Source organism: Esox lucius, chromosome 9 (assembly GCF_011004845.1).
Source record: "Esox lucius isolate fEsoLuc1 chromosome 9, fEsoLuc1.pri, whole genome shotgun sequence".
Classification (NCBI taxonomy): domain Eukaryota; kingdom Metazoa; phylum Chordata; class Actinopteri; order Esociformes; family Esocidae; genus Esox; species Esox lucius.
Window position 1 is genome coordinate 14584902 of NC_047577.1, and position 15710 is coordinate 14600611.

Consider the following 15710-nt stretch of genomic DNA (forward strand, 5'->3'; position numbering starts at 1 on the left):
GGGCATAAGAAAAACTGCCACAGGTGTCTTGCCACGCCTGGAAACATTGAGACGTGGAGATGGTATGAGGAGACGTACATGGGCCGGTGCTAATGTTGGCCGTAAACCATTTTAATTGTCCAAGTACCGTTACCATGTTTCACATCAGCCGCCAGGTGCAATGTTCACCCGGACTGATTCCATCTTCCACAAAGCAGTGTGGTATTTTCCCCCCCAAAAAGACTAAACTGGCTACAAAGGACATGCCCACGTCCTCGGACAGACATTAACTACAGGTGAAAATTCTTAGTGCCACAAAGATCAGGTGACGGAATAGGGCGTTAGACAAAATTTTTTGCCAGGTTCCCGAGCACCATCCAAGAGCAACAAGAAACCACCTTTGAGCTTCTACCTGCGTAATATCATTTAACCCAACGTTTTGCAAAACAACTGTTTTCATGGGCTGAAAAGATCCCCTCGCTCCTGGACAACAGTGTGCGCTGATATAACCATAGAGCATCCTACTAGTTTTTCAAAACAGCAGTTCTTCTACGCACACCGAGGAAGATAAGTAGTGCTTTAATGACAACTGGATTGAAATCATTTGCTTTTACAATGACTCAACAGACACTCTTATGCAGAGCAACTTACAGTGGTGTGTGCATACAGTGATACTTTTTCATTCTGGTCTACCATGGCAATCCAACCCACGGCGTAGCATATCATGCCCTACCAATTGACTACATGGGAACCATTTCCAATTCTCAGATATTGTCTGTTACAAATCGGATTCTCTAATATGTTTATATTCTAGTATTTTGTTCATCATAAATGTCCAGACTGCGTCTTTGACCGAGACATAATATTTAACCAACCGCATTCAAGCGCAGTACATCACTGCTCTTCATTTCTCAAATGACATTCACTGTGGAGTTTGGCATCATTTGCTGCTGCTTTTGTGAGTGCAATGAAATCCCTGTAGATATTGATATACTATTATATTTTATCAAAAGTCTAAGTTACATATAAAAAGGATTTGTATGAAATAATTAATAGATCATGAAAAGATAACTGAATAGATAATTCCAGAATGTTTTACAGTAGATGTTAATAACTGTTGCCCTAGTGCCTTCCCCTCCAACCATCCATGCAATACAATTACTTTACCCTAGTATCTCCTGAACAGAGCATAGCGCCACACTGATAAACCTTGAAATTGAACCGTCTGTGTTTACATAGTCCTATCAGTTTACCTCAGAGCTCTTTGCAAGCATCATCTACTATTTGGGTTTTACTTTATTCAATTTATATTGGTAAATGACTAAATGTACTTCACTTAACACTACGGACCTGGAAAATTAACCACGGCAACCAAACATGAATGATGATGAAAACACATCAAAATGTGATAAAGACAGGACCCAGAGGAGAGTGCCAGGGGCAGAGGAAGCAGGTGAAAGAGAGGAGGGACCCTCTTAAGGGCCCTAAGGGCACTTACTCAAATGAAGTGTACACTCCTGAGGCCTCGTACAATGAGATTAGAGTGCATTATATATATATATTCTCTTTTGTGTTTTTTTCCATTCATCAAAGCATGCCAAGTCTAAGCCTGTATGACCGGACAGAAAGCTGATGTTTTCAACATCACCACTAGATTTAGTTTAGCTTTCCAGCTAAGCCCCTTTTTATTAAATGTGATTATTTCCCCTAGGAGTCGTCCGAGGAAGAGAAGCGAAAGGCCCAACCTGGGCTGGGCGGGTTTTGTTTAGAGGCAAACGAGGCAGGGACGTGTAGCCAGATCGGTCAATAAACGACGGTTAGTGGACCGCGACGGCATCCGCCTGATCAGTGCCCCGACCCAGCACACACCCCGCGGCTCAATTATCTCCGACAGACACCAGGGCTGGAGTTAACTCACCTCCAGCTGGGAGGAATGGAGCTTGGGAAGTGCTCTAGTAAGATAATTGGCCAATCATATGGCAGTTATTGCGAGATACCTGACTGAATATCAGGGCACGCCATAAACACCGTCAGCCCTGTTGAACGCGGCACAGCGTGACGTCACTGTACTACGCTGCAGAACGGACACACGTCTGTACTCAACATTTACCAGTTACTCGGGTAACACAATTTGCATCAGGGAGTGTCGCTAGCGCAGTTTAAAATGATCCCCACTGCAATGCAAGTGACTCTGCGTCTATGACTACTTGCCTATGGAGATGGGATAATTGAAGGGGGGGATAACAGGGAGCCTTTGTTGAGGCTGCCGTCATTGTTGTGGGTAATCGTGAGATATTCTGTGTGACTCACTCTTTGGTACATGAGAGTCTGGGTGTGAGAAAAACAGCGACAGCATGGCTGGTGGTATAAGATAATATGTGCCAAATGAACAGAAAAAGCAGCAACAAACAACAACAAAGTCCTTCCTGACCATTAGTGGCAGGTCCAATAAATACTTAATTGTAGTACGTTTGAATGGTTGTATGGCATTGTTTAACTGCACTGGCTCCGAATGTGTGGGTCTGTCAATTTAGCATACACTTTGTTAAAATGACTTGTTTGATTTTCAGCCAGTCTTGGATAACAGGTTTTCACATTTGCTTGGTTTAACACGACTCCGCCTTCACCACTACTACTAACTGGGACTCGTCGACAGCATAAAACTTTCAGAAAAGGAGCAAATTACAGCTCATTTGATGAAGTACAAACATTTCAGAGATAATAGTTTGAAAGACAGTTTCTAATTTCTTCAATATAAATGGGGCACCATTACTGCAGGAGAGACAACTGCTGTACTGAACCATAAATAGAATCACTCAACACATAGGAGAAGCCAGCGTGAGACCGTCATCGAACTGAGACAGCTGGTGTGAGCTGAATTTTCACAACACACTTTCCCACAAACTTCATGTGATCAACTTAGTAATTAGCGACAAATAGATATTCTTTTGTTCTCTTTAACAAATTTCTCAGACAATCGCTTTTGTTTTTAAGTGTGCTTGATTAATGTTTGGCTAAGATCTCATTTCATTTTCAATATTTTTTTTATTAAATATTTTTAATCTGTTGACTGTCAAATACTTCCTGAAGTAGCTGCCGCAACTGAGAAATTAGCAGGCAAGTTGGGCAACTGGATTGATTCAGTACTTATTTTGGTTCTGGTTCTTAGAAATGGATCTGCATTAGAGGAAGATGGATTAGGTTTGCACATTTGGGCCTCTTACAGTGGTTCCACTGCACAAGGCCAGCTGTACCAACAGCAGCTGAAGTCTTCGGTGAAAGAAAAAAAAAGAAACTACTGAACCAAGGTTTGCTATGTATGCCTGTAGTGAATACATTTCTAAAACGATGACAAATCATCAGACACTAGACATGATTGAGACTACACTGTGGTTGTTCAAGGCTGAAGCATGAGCGCTACTCATGTTGATTGCTTTACCACTCAATTCCTATTAATAGCCACGACGCATGGTTCCTGGCTACCCGACTGCCTTGCTTCGGCAAAACTGTAGTTTCCTTTACAAAAGGAGTCTGGATCTGGACTGGAGTTCAGAAACCGATGCATTGGCCTGGAGCAAGACAAAATACGGGTAAAGCCAATCGGTGAGCTCTTTCATTTGGACAACAATCGATTTTGACATTAGCATAAACAGCATCAGTGATGCCAGCTTCAGATTGAAGAACGTAACAAACAATACAGCAGTGGAAGATCCCGTCTTGAGTCTTCAGGCAAACGTTCTACATCTCCCAAGGCAGCTCAGAGCTCCGGCGTCAAATTTGAACATCGATTGAATATATGTCAGGCTGCATCTAGTTGGCTAAGAGTGACAAGCATTGCACTTAATTCTATGACATTTCAATAATGTAAATATGCACTCTCTTGGCGCACAGTTTTAAGTACATGGAATATGCCACATATCCCCAGCTGGGATACTGGCGCTTAGCTGTAACCTTTCCCTGAGATTTAAAGTCCCAAGCCTGTCTGTCACAACAGGTCAGCTCCTATTTGATCCGAGTCAGCTACACCAACACTTTGTATAATAATAACAACAATAATATTTTTTTATTATTAACCATCATCATCATCTGGATGTATTCTGATTGATTGTCCTTTACATACATTAGAGCACAAAAAATACATTAACTTGTCCTAATTATTATATGACATGAAGCAACATTAAAATGCCTGTTTAAATGTGCACATTTTACAATGCTCACTGTTAGTGATGGCAATGATAACCATCGTGTACATGGAAATCCTATCCAAAACATTCTCAGTTAAAGCTTAACTACATAATAGCCATTTGACACCATTATTAGTCCGAGCAGAAAAAAGAAAACTGATTATTATTCTAATTTCTTTTAATCCATGATTATATACACATGGCTCGACTAGACACAAAATGATATGAAACACACACCCACATACACAATGCATCTCCTCTCTTTATTGACTCGATGGCACAACTCCATACACCCCACACATTGCCTCAGCCGTTCGTTATTCCGGCCATCTCTGTGTCCACTTTTTGACTCTGTCTCCATTTCTCCATTCGCCGCTGTCTCAAAGGCTATTATGACCAGGCACATATTCCACGCGGGCACGCACACGGCATACAGGAGCATTAATAATCATGAACTATGGAAATGCCCTGAGAGGTTCGATATACAGCAGCGGCCGTAAACACACTAATAACAACCCACATACGGACAACAACCACCACCACACACACACACACACACACAACAGACTTAAGAGTGCACACACACAATGAATGACTGAACCACAGAGCGGCCCCTCCCTTTCCGCTGCATCTGGTTATTTGCACTGCTCACATGGCACACATTTAAGAGGCTCCATCGATCTCTGCGCACAGCAACAACTCTACATTTTTAATGACAGCAATCTATTATTGCTCATTACAAAGAAGGAGCACAAGTTAAAGGGGGGGGGGGGGGGGGGGGGGGCTGTTTCACAGTTGCACGCAGTGAGAAGCTAATCTATTTATATCACAAAATAGCAAAGGTTTCATTTAGCCACAGTGGTGATGATGATCTTGTCACTAACACATCTGACAGGCAATCAAAAGGCCTCAATGATCAGTTTTATCAGGTGTGTTAGTACCCGGGCAGGAACAAACATGTGCAACTCTCTGAATTAGGAAACCTTTGAAAAGAGACTACAATGCCCACTAAAATACCTCTTCAACAGAATGCATTTTGTTTAAAACCATACAGCCTGGGGTTCTTGACATCCCCCAACTCCTCCGGGGTATTCAGTCAAACTTCAAGTGGACATTTAAGCCCCCTCAGAAACTCCTGGAGGCATGGGGTACTGACTCTCCCCTATGACTGACTGAGAAGGGCATGGGAACTGGTGTTGGTCTGAAGATCAGTGTGGTTCATTAAAGACATGAAAATGCATTGTTTAACAGGGACAGCTCAATTCTGATAGTTCTTTTCAGACCAATTAGATCAGCTCTGAAAATTACCCAATGTGATTGGTCAAAAGTCCAATTAGTGGGAAAAGCTCAAAATTGGTCTGCCTGTGTAAATTCATCCTTGGTTGTGTCATTAGGAATTGAGTTGTGGGGGATCTGCCAGACCACCTCTGGAGAGACTCAGACATATAGATATGCGTGATTGTGTTAAATGTGTCAAAGCCACAATTATTTGGGAGACTGTTCTATCAAGGTGACCAACACCTACACATTGCAGCAAAATAACTTAAATAGTATCAGTTCAATAAGGGGAACACACAGCCTTCCCAAAGAGCACAGCAATTAATAAATGTTTTTACGTCTAGTTTTCTCTGCAGCCCAGATTTATGGCAAACAATTCCATAAAAAGTGTTCTAAACGATAAAAACTGCAATATAAAACATCAGGTTGTTGAAAAACTGTTTGAGAACAACGTTGAGCATGATGACAGGGTGTCATAAGCTGGAAAATAACAGTCAGGCAATGTCTTGATAACAAAGAACACTGGGGATGAACAACGTGCGCATTCCATCCCGAGTCACGCTCTCACTCATACAAACACGCACTTATAAAGTTATTGGCGATTTCACTGAAATGGATACCAATATGTCATTTTCTTTCCATCGGAACGTTGCGTTAATGCGCATGGACCAAATGTGCTTTGAAAACTGTACAGAATTATTCACTTACACTGCTATTTTGCCCAGACCAGTGCACCATGGCTTGGTTGTGAGCGGAATCTCCGGTCAATGCGAAGGTTGAACTGGTGAGTTTGAGTTCGTCCTGCCTCGAAGTAGGCGTTCTCCTGTCCTCGTTGCTCCATCGCAATTCGGACCGTTTTACTCTGCTCCGTCCAGCCGATGAGGTGATGCCCTTTCTCGGGTTACTCAGAGGCAGCGTCTCCCTTCTCTGAGGGGAGCCGGAAGACTTCACTTTATCATCCAAAACATTAGCTACCGAGCTGTTCTTACGAACTCGTTGCTTGTGTGGTACCGCGGGAACTAAATCTGTTCTAGCCTTATCCACACCAGTCTTGCCTGAATCGCGGTACATTTTCAGTTTGGAAACTTTGTCCTCGACGCGCGGGGTGAATTCTCTACGCCTACCACCACCGTAGAGCAATCCTCGACCGAGTGTCTTCTTGAAATTGATGATCATGTCAGTATTCCGTTTTCGCCTTGGGTAGACGTATTTCCCCCGGATGCATTCAGCGGACCCAGCTGCGCAATCAAGCTGTCGAGTTTCGGCACTTGCAGAATTCAACCTCGCTAGTGCAGGTGCCCCCTCTCCATTTCCCATAACTTCACCTCCGTACCCTGTTGCTAATTCTCGAGCGTCCGTTTTAAACAGTAATTCCTTAGTAAGCCTCTTATCCCACGGCTGACATGATCTGCAAGTTATCTCTGATTTAGCGGCGAGAAAGAATGATAGAACGATCAAAAGCAGAAACCAAAATGCGCTAGTGTGCCAGAATCTGACCCCCCTCTCCATAGCTGGTGGCAGAGAAAGATGCTCAGTCTGGATACAAGTCCTTTTTTTGCTCCCTTCTTCTCCCCTTTGTGACTGCAGGTATTACGAGCCAACAGAACTCTTCAAGTTGTAGCGCGTCCAATTGCTTTGCAGTGTTGTAAAAGTGCGATTTGGCGAAGTGGTCCAAGTTGAAGGATTTGATCGAATGAAGCTTGCGCGCGGGGGGAGGGGAGGAGCTGGCAGAATCCAGCGGAAAGATGGGGGTGATTTCTTCATGCGTCTGTTATTTTTTTCCTTTTCCATCACTACATATTCATAATTTCGTTGTCAATAATTTGCTATCATTTATTAAACGTAGTCTAGATTTGTAGCGCTCCTATTCTCTCTTTTTAAATGTATTGCTGATATTCTTCAATGCATAGTGTGGTAATTTTGTTAGCATTGATTATAGTTTTGTGAACACAATCCCAGACAGCGCGAGATATTTTCAAGGCCTACCTCCACCACGCATATAAGTTAACTGCTCAATTCCTCAGAAGATGAAAGAGAATTGTTGTATCCAAAACTTACATCCATCTAATTCCCTCAAAAGTAGTCGTGCTATTGCACTGAGCGAGTTTCTGAAATTAGAAATATTAATAAAACTGAAATGACGCATAATGTCACGGATCACATGGCCTTATTACTTATTAAGCAATCATTAACAATTGCATACCCTCCAGATGGCATGAAAATGAATGTAGAATTTATCTTTTGGGTAGCATGAGGTCATTCACACACCAGATACGATAGTCCAATGGAAAGTTGCGTTTACACAGGCAGGCCAGTTCGGATCTGGTACCACTAATTATACTTTTGACCAATCACATCAGATATTTAACATCAGATCACTCCCCTCGCTAATAGGATTGGTCCTAAGTCCCATTTGTTTTTATAAAAACAAAATAACTATCAAGTCACCCAATGTTCACCTTTCTAAAGCATGCCAATGGGAAATTGACTAATGTCACTCAGTTATATCTTTATTTAACCCTCTGATCATTATGATTAGTGGCCAGTGTGTATGACTTGGCATGGATGCTTAGTTTGAAAATGTTAATGAAAATATAAAAACGGTCAGCCCACAAAACGACAGAAAGTGAACTAAAAAAATGTTGCCCTTGTACTTGTTTTATTTTTCACAAGGCAGTATCAATATAAAGCATCACACCGCATATGGGAGTTCTTTTAAGTTCAAAGAAGGGTGTTATTTAGTAATCTTCGCAACGCTTGTATCAGTTGGTTATAAGTGTTTGTAAAATTTCAATAATTTGATGCTCACACAAATCTTAGTCAATTCTCAAATTTTGTGAGAAATGTACTGAAGGTTAATTAATTCAGCCCAAGATTAAATTTGGTTCTGGCAAAATGTTTAAGGTAATGCTTGAAATTAAATGTGTGGGGTGCTGATCAACCTTGAGGTGTCACAGAAAATGCACCGACCTCTCCAACATGAAAAATATTCTGACTTGACCATAGTATTGTACTGGAAAAAAAGTCTCATTATTCTAGGGTCATTAGATCAAAGCTGGCTGTAAACAAGGATATGGGTATGTTTTCAAAATGTTTATGCTGTGATATATTAATAATGATCTCAAATATATGCATCACATTTCAGGTTTTGGGGCCAATGCACCACACAACCAATAAGCCACACATAACTGCATACTGATGACCGACTTTGAACGTTTCAAAATCATGGATTGCATATTCAGCACCACAATCAAATGATTTCATGTCAGCCTCGACAAACAGAAAATAAATAGAGGACTTGAGATTTTTTTAATTGTGTACCAGAATAATTCAACAAATAAGCTGCATGGAGGAAGTCAACATTTTGAAACTACTTTTACATACATTAAAGTAATAATTTTATTTAAGGATATTTCTAACAAATTTTGTCACCATTTATAAATGTCAAAACCTTTATACAGGGTGCTAACATATAGTGACAACTTAATTAGTCTTCATTTGTATTGTTGTCTTAAGTCTGATTTTCAGCAAATGTTTGATGTTTTGCCCCGAAAATCTCCTTTGAAGCAATGGCAGTATGTTTTCAGGTAAGATTAGATTCAACTTTATTTTCATTGAATAAGTAAATGTACAGGACAATGAAATGCAGTTTGTGTCTAACCTGAAGTGCAAATAGAGGAGGACAGAAAATTTGAGATGTTTTCCAATCCCCAATGTTTATGGGTTGCCCGTTAAACTACACTAGACGTTCCATGGCGCAGCAGAATTCTCCCGTCTGAAAGATGCATCGGATGCGGCCCTTTTTTAATTGCCCGAAAGGTTATCGGCGGCCACTATTGACACGTTACTGTAGTGTTGTTCCATGTCTGAAAAGGTTATTACTGACACCAATGGAAGAGAGGGAGGGTGCAGATTATCCATTTGACAAAAAGATGGCGGTCCGGCTTCTTCTCTCCAATATAAAAAAAAATGTACATTTCACTTTTGTACGCGTCCAAGATTATCGTTTTCTCAAGGTAGCATTTTGAAGAAACAGAAATACAGCCGGTATGATTTAATGTACATGATATAAGACAATGTAGTATGCCCTGTTTTTATTGTTTTTATTATTATTGTGATTGCTGTCCTGCAAGGTATTGTGGAGCGATACCAAAAGATTATCAGAGAAAGATTATCAGCAAAATTGTTCTTCTAGCAAACTATTTGATGATTTAAATGTTAACCACACTCATTATAATGTGTTTTCCATCTCCAAAACAAGGCTATTACCATTTAAAAGGCCCAAGTCCCAATAGACATTGTAAAAAGTCAATGTCAGTAAGTTCAGAAAATGTGTTTGTTTGCTTTTTAATGACCAGGTACTTTATTATGTATGTAGTTATTGTTATGTGGATGAGCGTTGACCTGCATAGAGGGAAATACAAATGGCAATAAACTACTGTTTTATCTGTAAGTTCTGTTAATAATATAATGAATGAGATGGAGAATCATTTGCTTGCCCTGTATCCAAGTAGTTTATAACATTGTGCTCAGATTAGAAACAGATATTGGTATATATGAGACATATTACTATTGTACCAGATGCTTTGTTGACTCTACATTTCATTTTCAATCTTCATAACCAGGGCCAATTAAGAAATGTCTTTTTTTATTTTTATTTTTTTAACAGAAGCCTTGGCTACTCACTGGTGATGACAGATTGCTCAATGTGTCAAAATAACCTTAAGATATGATATTTTGAAAAACGCTTCTGCTGTTTGCTAATTGTGATTTGTTGATTGTAAAATGATGCTTCTACAGACAGATTCATCTTCTCTTTTCAGCAGTAGGCAAACTGTGGTTTGCATTTCTTTTGAATAACATATTGACAGCCTAAACCAACCATAGAAAAATAATCCCTTAACGGCAGTTTCCGTTCAGGTCAGAACCAGCAGATATTGATATCCTACCCTTGAGTTTAACAGTCCAATTGGTTCCACAACCTTCTAGAGGCAAACCCTAATATGGAAAATAATGTACTGTATGTCTATGGTCACAATGTATTTCTGTATTTGTCTTGCTAGTCACGCACTACCCAAATTGTGACCTTCTTGTAGCAGTAAAAAATTAAAGTTATAATATAAAATAAAAATTATCTGTCTCTTGGGCCCCTTTTCGCTTTTAGGCCCAAGAGTTTCAGCCCTGGTAAGCCCCTGAATTAATTCGGCCTGGGGTTTAACATTCCCATATGATTCCCATACAATTCTCATTGTAATGGAACCTTCCTGCCCCCTTGGGTTCTGAAGAGTTAAACCCCCTGGCATGTTCTACCAGAGATGTTAAAAACGATAAGTCTTGCCTCTGTGGCTCACAGTATTAAGCAGACATATTGGATTGCATTAATGGTCCTGCAGTGGACAGGTCCCACGTGGCTTGGAGACACTTATCAAGCAGCTCTTGTCCCAGTACTGTGTGTGTGTGTGTGTGTGTGTTAGTGTTTTTCTTTCTGTGTGTGTGTGTGTGTGTGTTTCCTTTGTGCAAGTGTGTATGCACTGGCGGGTGTGTGAGAGGAGTGGTAGAGTCTCACAGCGCATCTCCCATCCAAGTCGGGACGTACAATCCATTCGTGTAGAATCAATGCCCTGTCAATGGCAGAAATGGATCTGGAGGATGTTGCCGAGTAAAATATTCAGCCCCTAGTTTGTCTGATTTGTACCCAGTTGTAGTATAGTACTCACTTAGACTATCAATAAAGGACAAGGTCAAGGAGTCCCTCAGACGGAGGGAATAGGAGAGGAGGTATCAGGATCCATGAGGAGGGTGGTTAAGCATGAGATGTCTTCTGATTGAAGATGATTGTAGAGTAGTGAGAAGTGTAGGGGATTCAGACTGGCTTTCAAAGGTTTTGGGTTGGAATGTCTGAAGGACACATACCGCATCCGACCTGTCTCTTAACAACTGCATGCAAGACATGCAAGACATCCTGTGTGTTTTGGGAATGCAGTCCTCTCTCCCACCCATCACCATTTATTCACACCGATGTCTTTCTGAAGGTTAATTTTAGAAGTAATGTTATTTGTCTACATTTTAGATGTTTAAATCCAAACAAATGCAATGGTTTTGAAAGGATGTGGATTGATTGCTCTTTCTGTTTTTTTTCCTGTCCTACCATGTTGATGTATCTTCATTCTCTCTCTCTCTCTCTCTCTCTTCTCTCCTCTCTTCTCTTCCTCTCACAGCCAGGACCTTGACCCCTCCAGCCATATCCTCCCTCGCTCTCTTTCGAAAAGGCCTAGATTAATAATGTCAGTACTATCTTGTAAGTTAAAAGTGTGCCTTGTATAATGTAATCATTCATTTTGCAACATGAAGTAAATCTATTTGCCTATGATTAAATTCTCATACCGTTCTTGCAGTCAACTCATTGATTTATATTGCTTTCTCGGATATTCAATATACTATGTTCATTAATTCCCATTGTCTTATAGAGGTCATATACGGTATGGCCTATGCACTTATTTGGAATAATACTGCTCTACAATGACATAATATCCAGTAAATGCACATTTATACTGTCTCATTTGCAATCCAAATACTTAATGCAATTTAACTTTGTTATGGAAATTATTTTTAGACCACAGTTGTTACATTTTCATGTTAGCACTTTCTATGACTTCTGATCAAGTGTGAGCTTCAAACTGATTCCCAAATATCTGACTCTGATTGAAATTACCATTCTAAACTATTTTAACCACTGGGACCTTTTTTCCAGTTTCCAGTTGTTGTCTTGAAAACAGTAAAGTTAAATTGGAAATGTATAGTTCCCTGTTCCCTGAGTTAAATGCAGCATTAATATATTGAACGTTCACTCATACATTTGGGATTCAAAGAATTTTACTACATCACTGCCTCTCCCCAGTGAAACTCCCAGGGTCACATTTCAAAATCCCAGCCACAGACAGCCTATCATAGAGAAAAAAAATGGTCTCTGTTAAACAGGCTTGAAACAACAACAACAACACAAACAAGGAATTGAAATAGCCAGAAACAACCTAGAAAAGTACTGTTTTTTTTTTTATAAAGTTATCTGCCAAAACCTTCTTTTTGTGACAAAAGATCTCTAAGAAAGAAATAGCCCTAGGGGATCTTTTTCTAAAGGGGCGAGACAAGAACAAGTGGTGACTGGAAGAAAGGAAAGAAGAAACTTAAGTCTTAAAGAAAAAAATTAAAGAAAGTCTCCAGCTCCCAGAAAAGCTAGAGAAGAGAAGAGATCCACTGAATGGTTCTATTCTCTCCACTCTCATACAGAGGGTTCAATTTAATAGAGATGTTTCTAGTATTGTAGACCTTATTTGGCTTTCACCATCTGTGGGGTTATACAGGGGTCAACTGTTAGGTCAAGAGCAATCAGTAGGCAGTGGCTCAATGAAACAAGTTCAACAGTAGAGATTAGCATTTTTAAATGTACATTTTTGTTTGCGATGTCTGTTTCTAGTAAACTCTAAACATGACTTGTCAGATCAACCGTCGTATCCGAAATAATATCAGATCATGGAATCTGACTATTAGACAATGAAAACCAAATGCCATGAACGAAAAGTAGAAAAAAGAATGTGTGTGTGGTTAAGGTTATTTCATGATTTGAATTTCAATTAATTTCCCGAAAACAGTCTCAGTTTGAATTAAATCGACCCAAAGGTCTGGTGGATAGAGGCGTTGAAACATTGATAATTGGATAATCCGTTTAAAACTCAGGTCTTATGGCAATGAGAGATCTCCCCTAATGAACCAAGACAGCTTTGCAATGATGTCACCCATCTAAAACAGAACAGCTCAGACATAGGATTTATACAGTAGCATATAAAGGGCAGACAACTAGCCAGTATTATATTTAAACATTCTTTTTTTTAATCCACAACACACAGAGTGATGTTAGCATGCTAGATCATTTGTGTTCGTTTTATATTTCATTTTTTTTGGATTTGTATGCAGAGACTGAAAATGATTTATTTTTTTTTGGTTTGTATATATATAGCAAGAGGTTTCTTATGCCCACGATATACAATGGTACACTCTGAAGGCTCCATGCTACTTAATCAAGCCTTTATTTCCCTCTCCTTGATTCACTTAGACGAAATGTAAAAGCTGCCAAATTGATGTTTTCATGAAGTCTATTTAATTAGACCATGGAGCCACTATTGTAAATGGTTGTGGTTGTTATGATCAACAACAAAGCGAAGAATTATCTTGTTGGATATTGACAGAGTTGTCTCATTCATACACAGGGAGTCCTATTAGGAGGTTTAGGAAATAAGTGTAATTTGCACACATTCCCCTGCAGGCCTTCGACCCCTCCCTGCTCCGCTCTCCACTAGGGCCTAACAGGAATAAATCAAGTAAATCAAGTCACGCACAAAAATAGAATCGATTTTCCCCCACTTTCAAGACAGGAATAACTCCTCTATCTTATAGATTACGGAATATTCCGTTTGTTTTGACATTTCAATGAAGGCAGCATGTGAATGATATTTCATTTCCGATGTATTGTTATTTATGGTGGTTAAGTGAACACACTTAAGCACTAGCATTACTTCAACTCAACTTATTTCCGTTTTTAATTAGTTTAATTTGTTTCCCCTTCCTCTTGAGTCCTGCAACTAAGAGCGAACACAGGGATTGGAGATGGGCCTTCCACCATCAGAAATAACCAGGCTGTCAACACAACGCTACGCTAACCTCTTTAGCACTCTCATCAACATCATCCTCCACCGAAAACTTTTCTGAAGAAGCCCAGGTCAGAGAGAGGGAAGGAAAAAAAAGATCACTCATAATCCATTTGAGGGATTAGATGAGTGACTACTTTAAAAGCTTTTCCTACCGGGGGTGAAATATTAATATTTAGCTGCAGTCTGAACATTACCAGGAGCCATCGTAGTGAAGTAACAATCATTATTAATGACTCATTTTCAGAAGCCCACTGTACTGGATGTTCAAAGCATTACCGACCTTCAGAAGGGAAAGCGGGAAAGGATAGCCTCAAATATGGACTCACTAGAGTAGAAAATACATATCTGTAATGGGCTCACAGTTCTGGATCTACTGTGCCTTTTGGAATTGCATACCTCAACCATTGTGCTTCCTGCCAAAATTCGGTAAAAAAAAATCTCACTGCCCCAATGTCCAAATGAGTAGCGTTGCTGGAAATGGCTTGAAAACTGAAAATGCTCTCTCTTTTAATATGACGACGTTAAAAAGGAATGTGGCCATTTCAAAGGGATCCCCTGCTCTGTGATGACAGTCATGGATCAAAACACTTCAAAAATAACATGACAGAAGATGCTTGGCTTTTATTTCAATAGTCATATCAGTCTCTACATGAATGAAGTAAAGATTGGGAGGGGGACTGATTGGATGGACCTGCCCACTACAGGACCTTGAAGTGCCATGGTCATGAAGTATATTTACAACAAGGGAAGATTGTGCGGGGGTTCATATTTACAGTGGAGCAATAGAAAAGACTATAAAAATGACTATATAGGCCTACAAAAACGGAATATAAATGATCTTAACTGAGCTAATATGCTAAGCTCACACAGACGGCACTACCTATTACCAAACATGTTCAATGGGGAATTTATGCAGCTGGGTAACAATGTTGTGGTATTTCAGGTTGAATATGCACCTTCCGCTTCCATGCAAATAAGTATATTTGTAATTGACCTCACATCTGAATGGAGTCACCAGCCTGAGAGGATAATTATGAGTCGAACCGAGATAATGATGTCTTTAAGTTTCTACCCCCTTTGCCGCCCTGGCAACTTTGACCTGAGGAAGAGTTTGCAAATGATGTAATTGTGAAAATTTTAATTAAGCACTAATATGAGGTGCAGGACAGAATTTAATTGCAACACGGCTGGTGTTCTTGTGGTCTTAGAGAGACGTTAAATTAGTAATGGGTCTTCCTTTTCACAAACTATTATCGCAGATCCCTTGTCGTGTGTTGCCAAAATGTTTTGGAAATGTGGTTGAGTATTATTGTTGTAGTCACTGTCATTGCCAACATTCTTTTGTCTTTTAACAACTCATGTGAAAAGCAAAATCATAAAATTATCCCTCAGTGTTTTGACTATGTAATTTCACATTAACTCGATTCATAGAAAATGTGGGTGTATCAATATCAATGTCAATGGAATTTTCCGAGTGTTAATGACACTCACTACACCACCTATTTACTATGCAAGGTTGTCAACATGTTACGTTCGGGTTTAATGCATCATGTCTTGTAATTAA

General features: G+C 39.9%; 1 protein-coding gene and 1 long non-coding RNA gene across 5 annotated transcripts in view; one reads left to right on the forward strand and one right to left on the reverse strand.

Moving 5' to 3' along the window:
- LOC105012299 (VPS10 domain-containing receptor SorCS1) overlaps positions 1-7515 on the reverse strand; it is a 146284-nt gene extending 138769 nt beyond the window's left edge. The window contains exon 1 of one of the 4 annotated variants that reach the window (XM_029122019.2): positions 6150-7512. In XM_029122019.2, coding sequence (XP_028977852.1) covers positions 6150-6950 — 801 coding nt within the window. In that variant the 5' untranslated portion in view covers positions 6951-7512. Of the gene's footprint in view, positions 1-6149 lie in introns of all 4 variants that reach the window. The other 3 variants (XM_013135333.4, XM_029122020.2, XM_029122021.2) reach the window with 3 other exon arrangements.
- A 1442-nt stretch (positions 7516-8957) lies between these two features.
- Positions 8958-14678, forward strand: LOC109616149. Its single transcript, XR_002197218.2, has 3 exons — positions 8958-9028; positions 11660-11739; positions 14070-14678. It is a non-coding gene; the product is annotated as an uncharacterized LOC109616149 (long non-coding RNA).
- The last annotated feature ends 1032 nt before the right edge of the window (positions 14679-15710 follow it).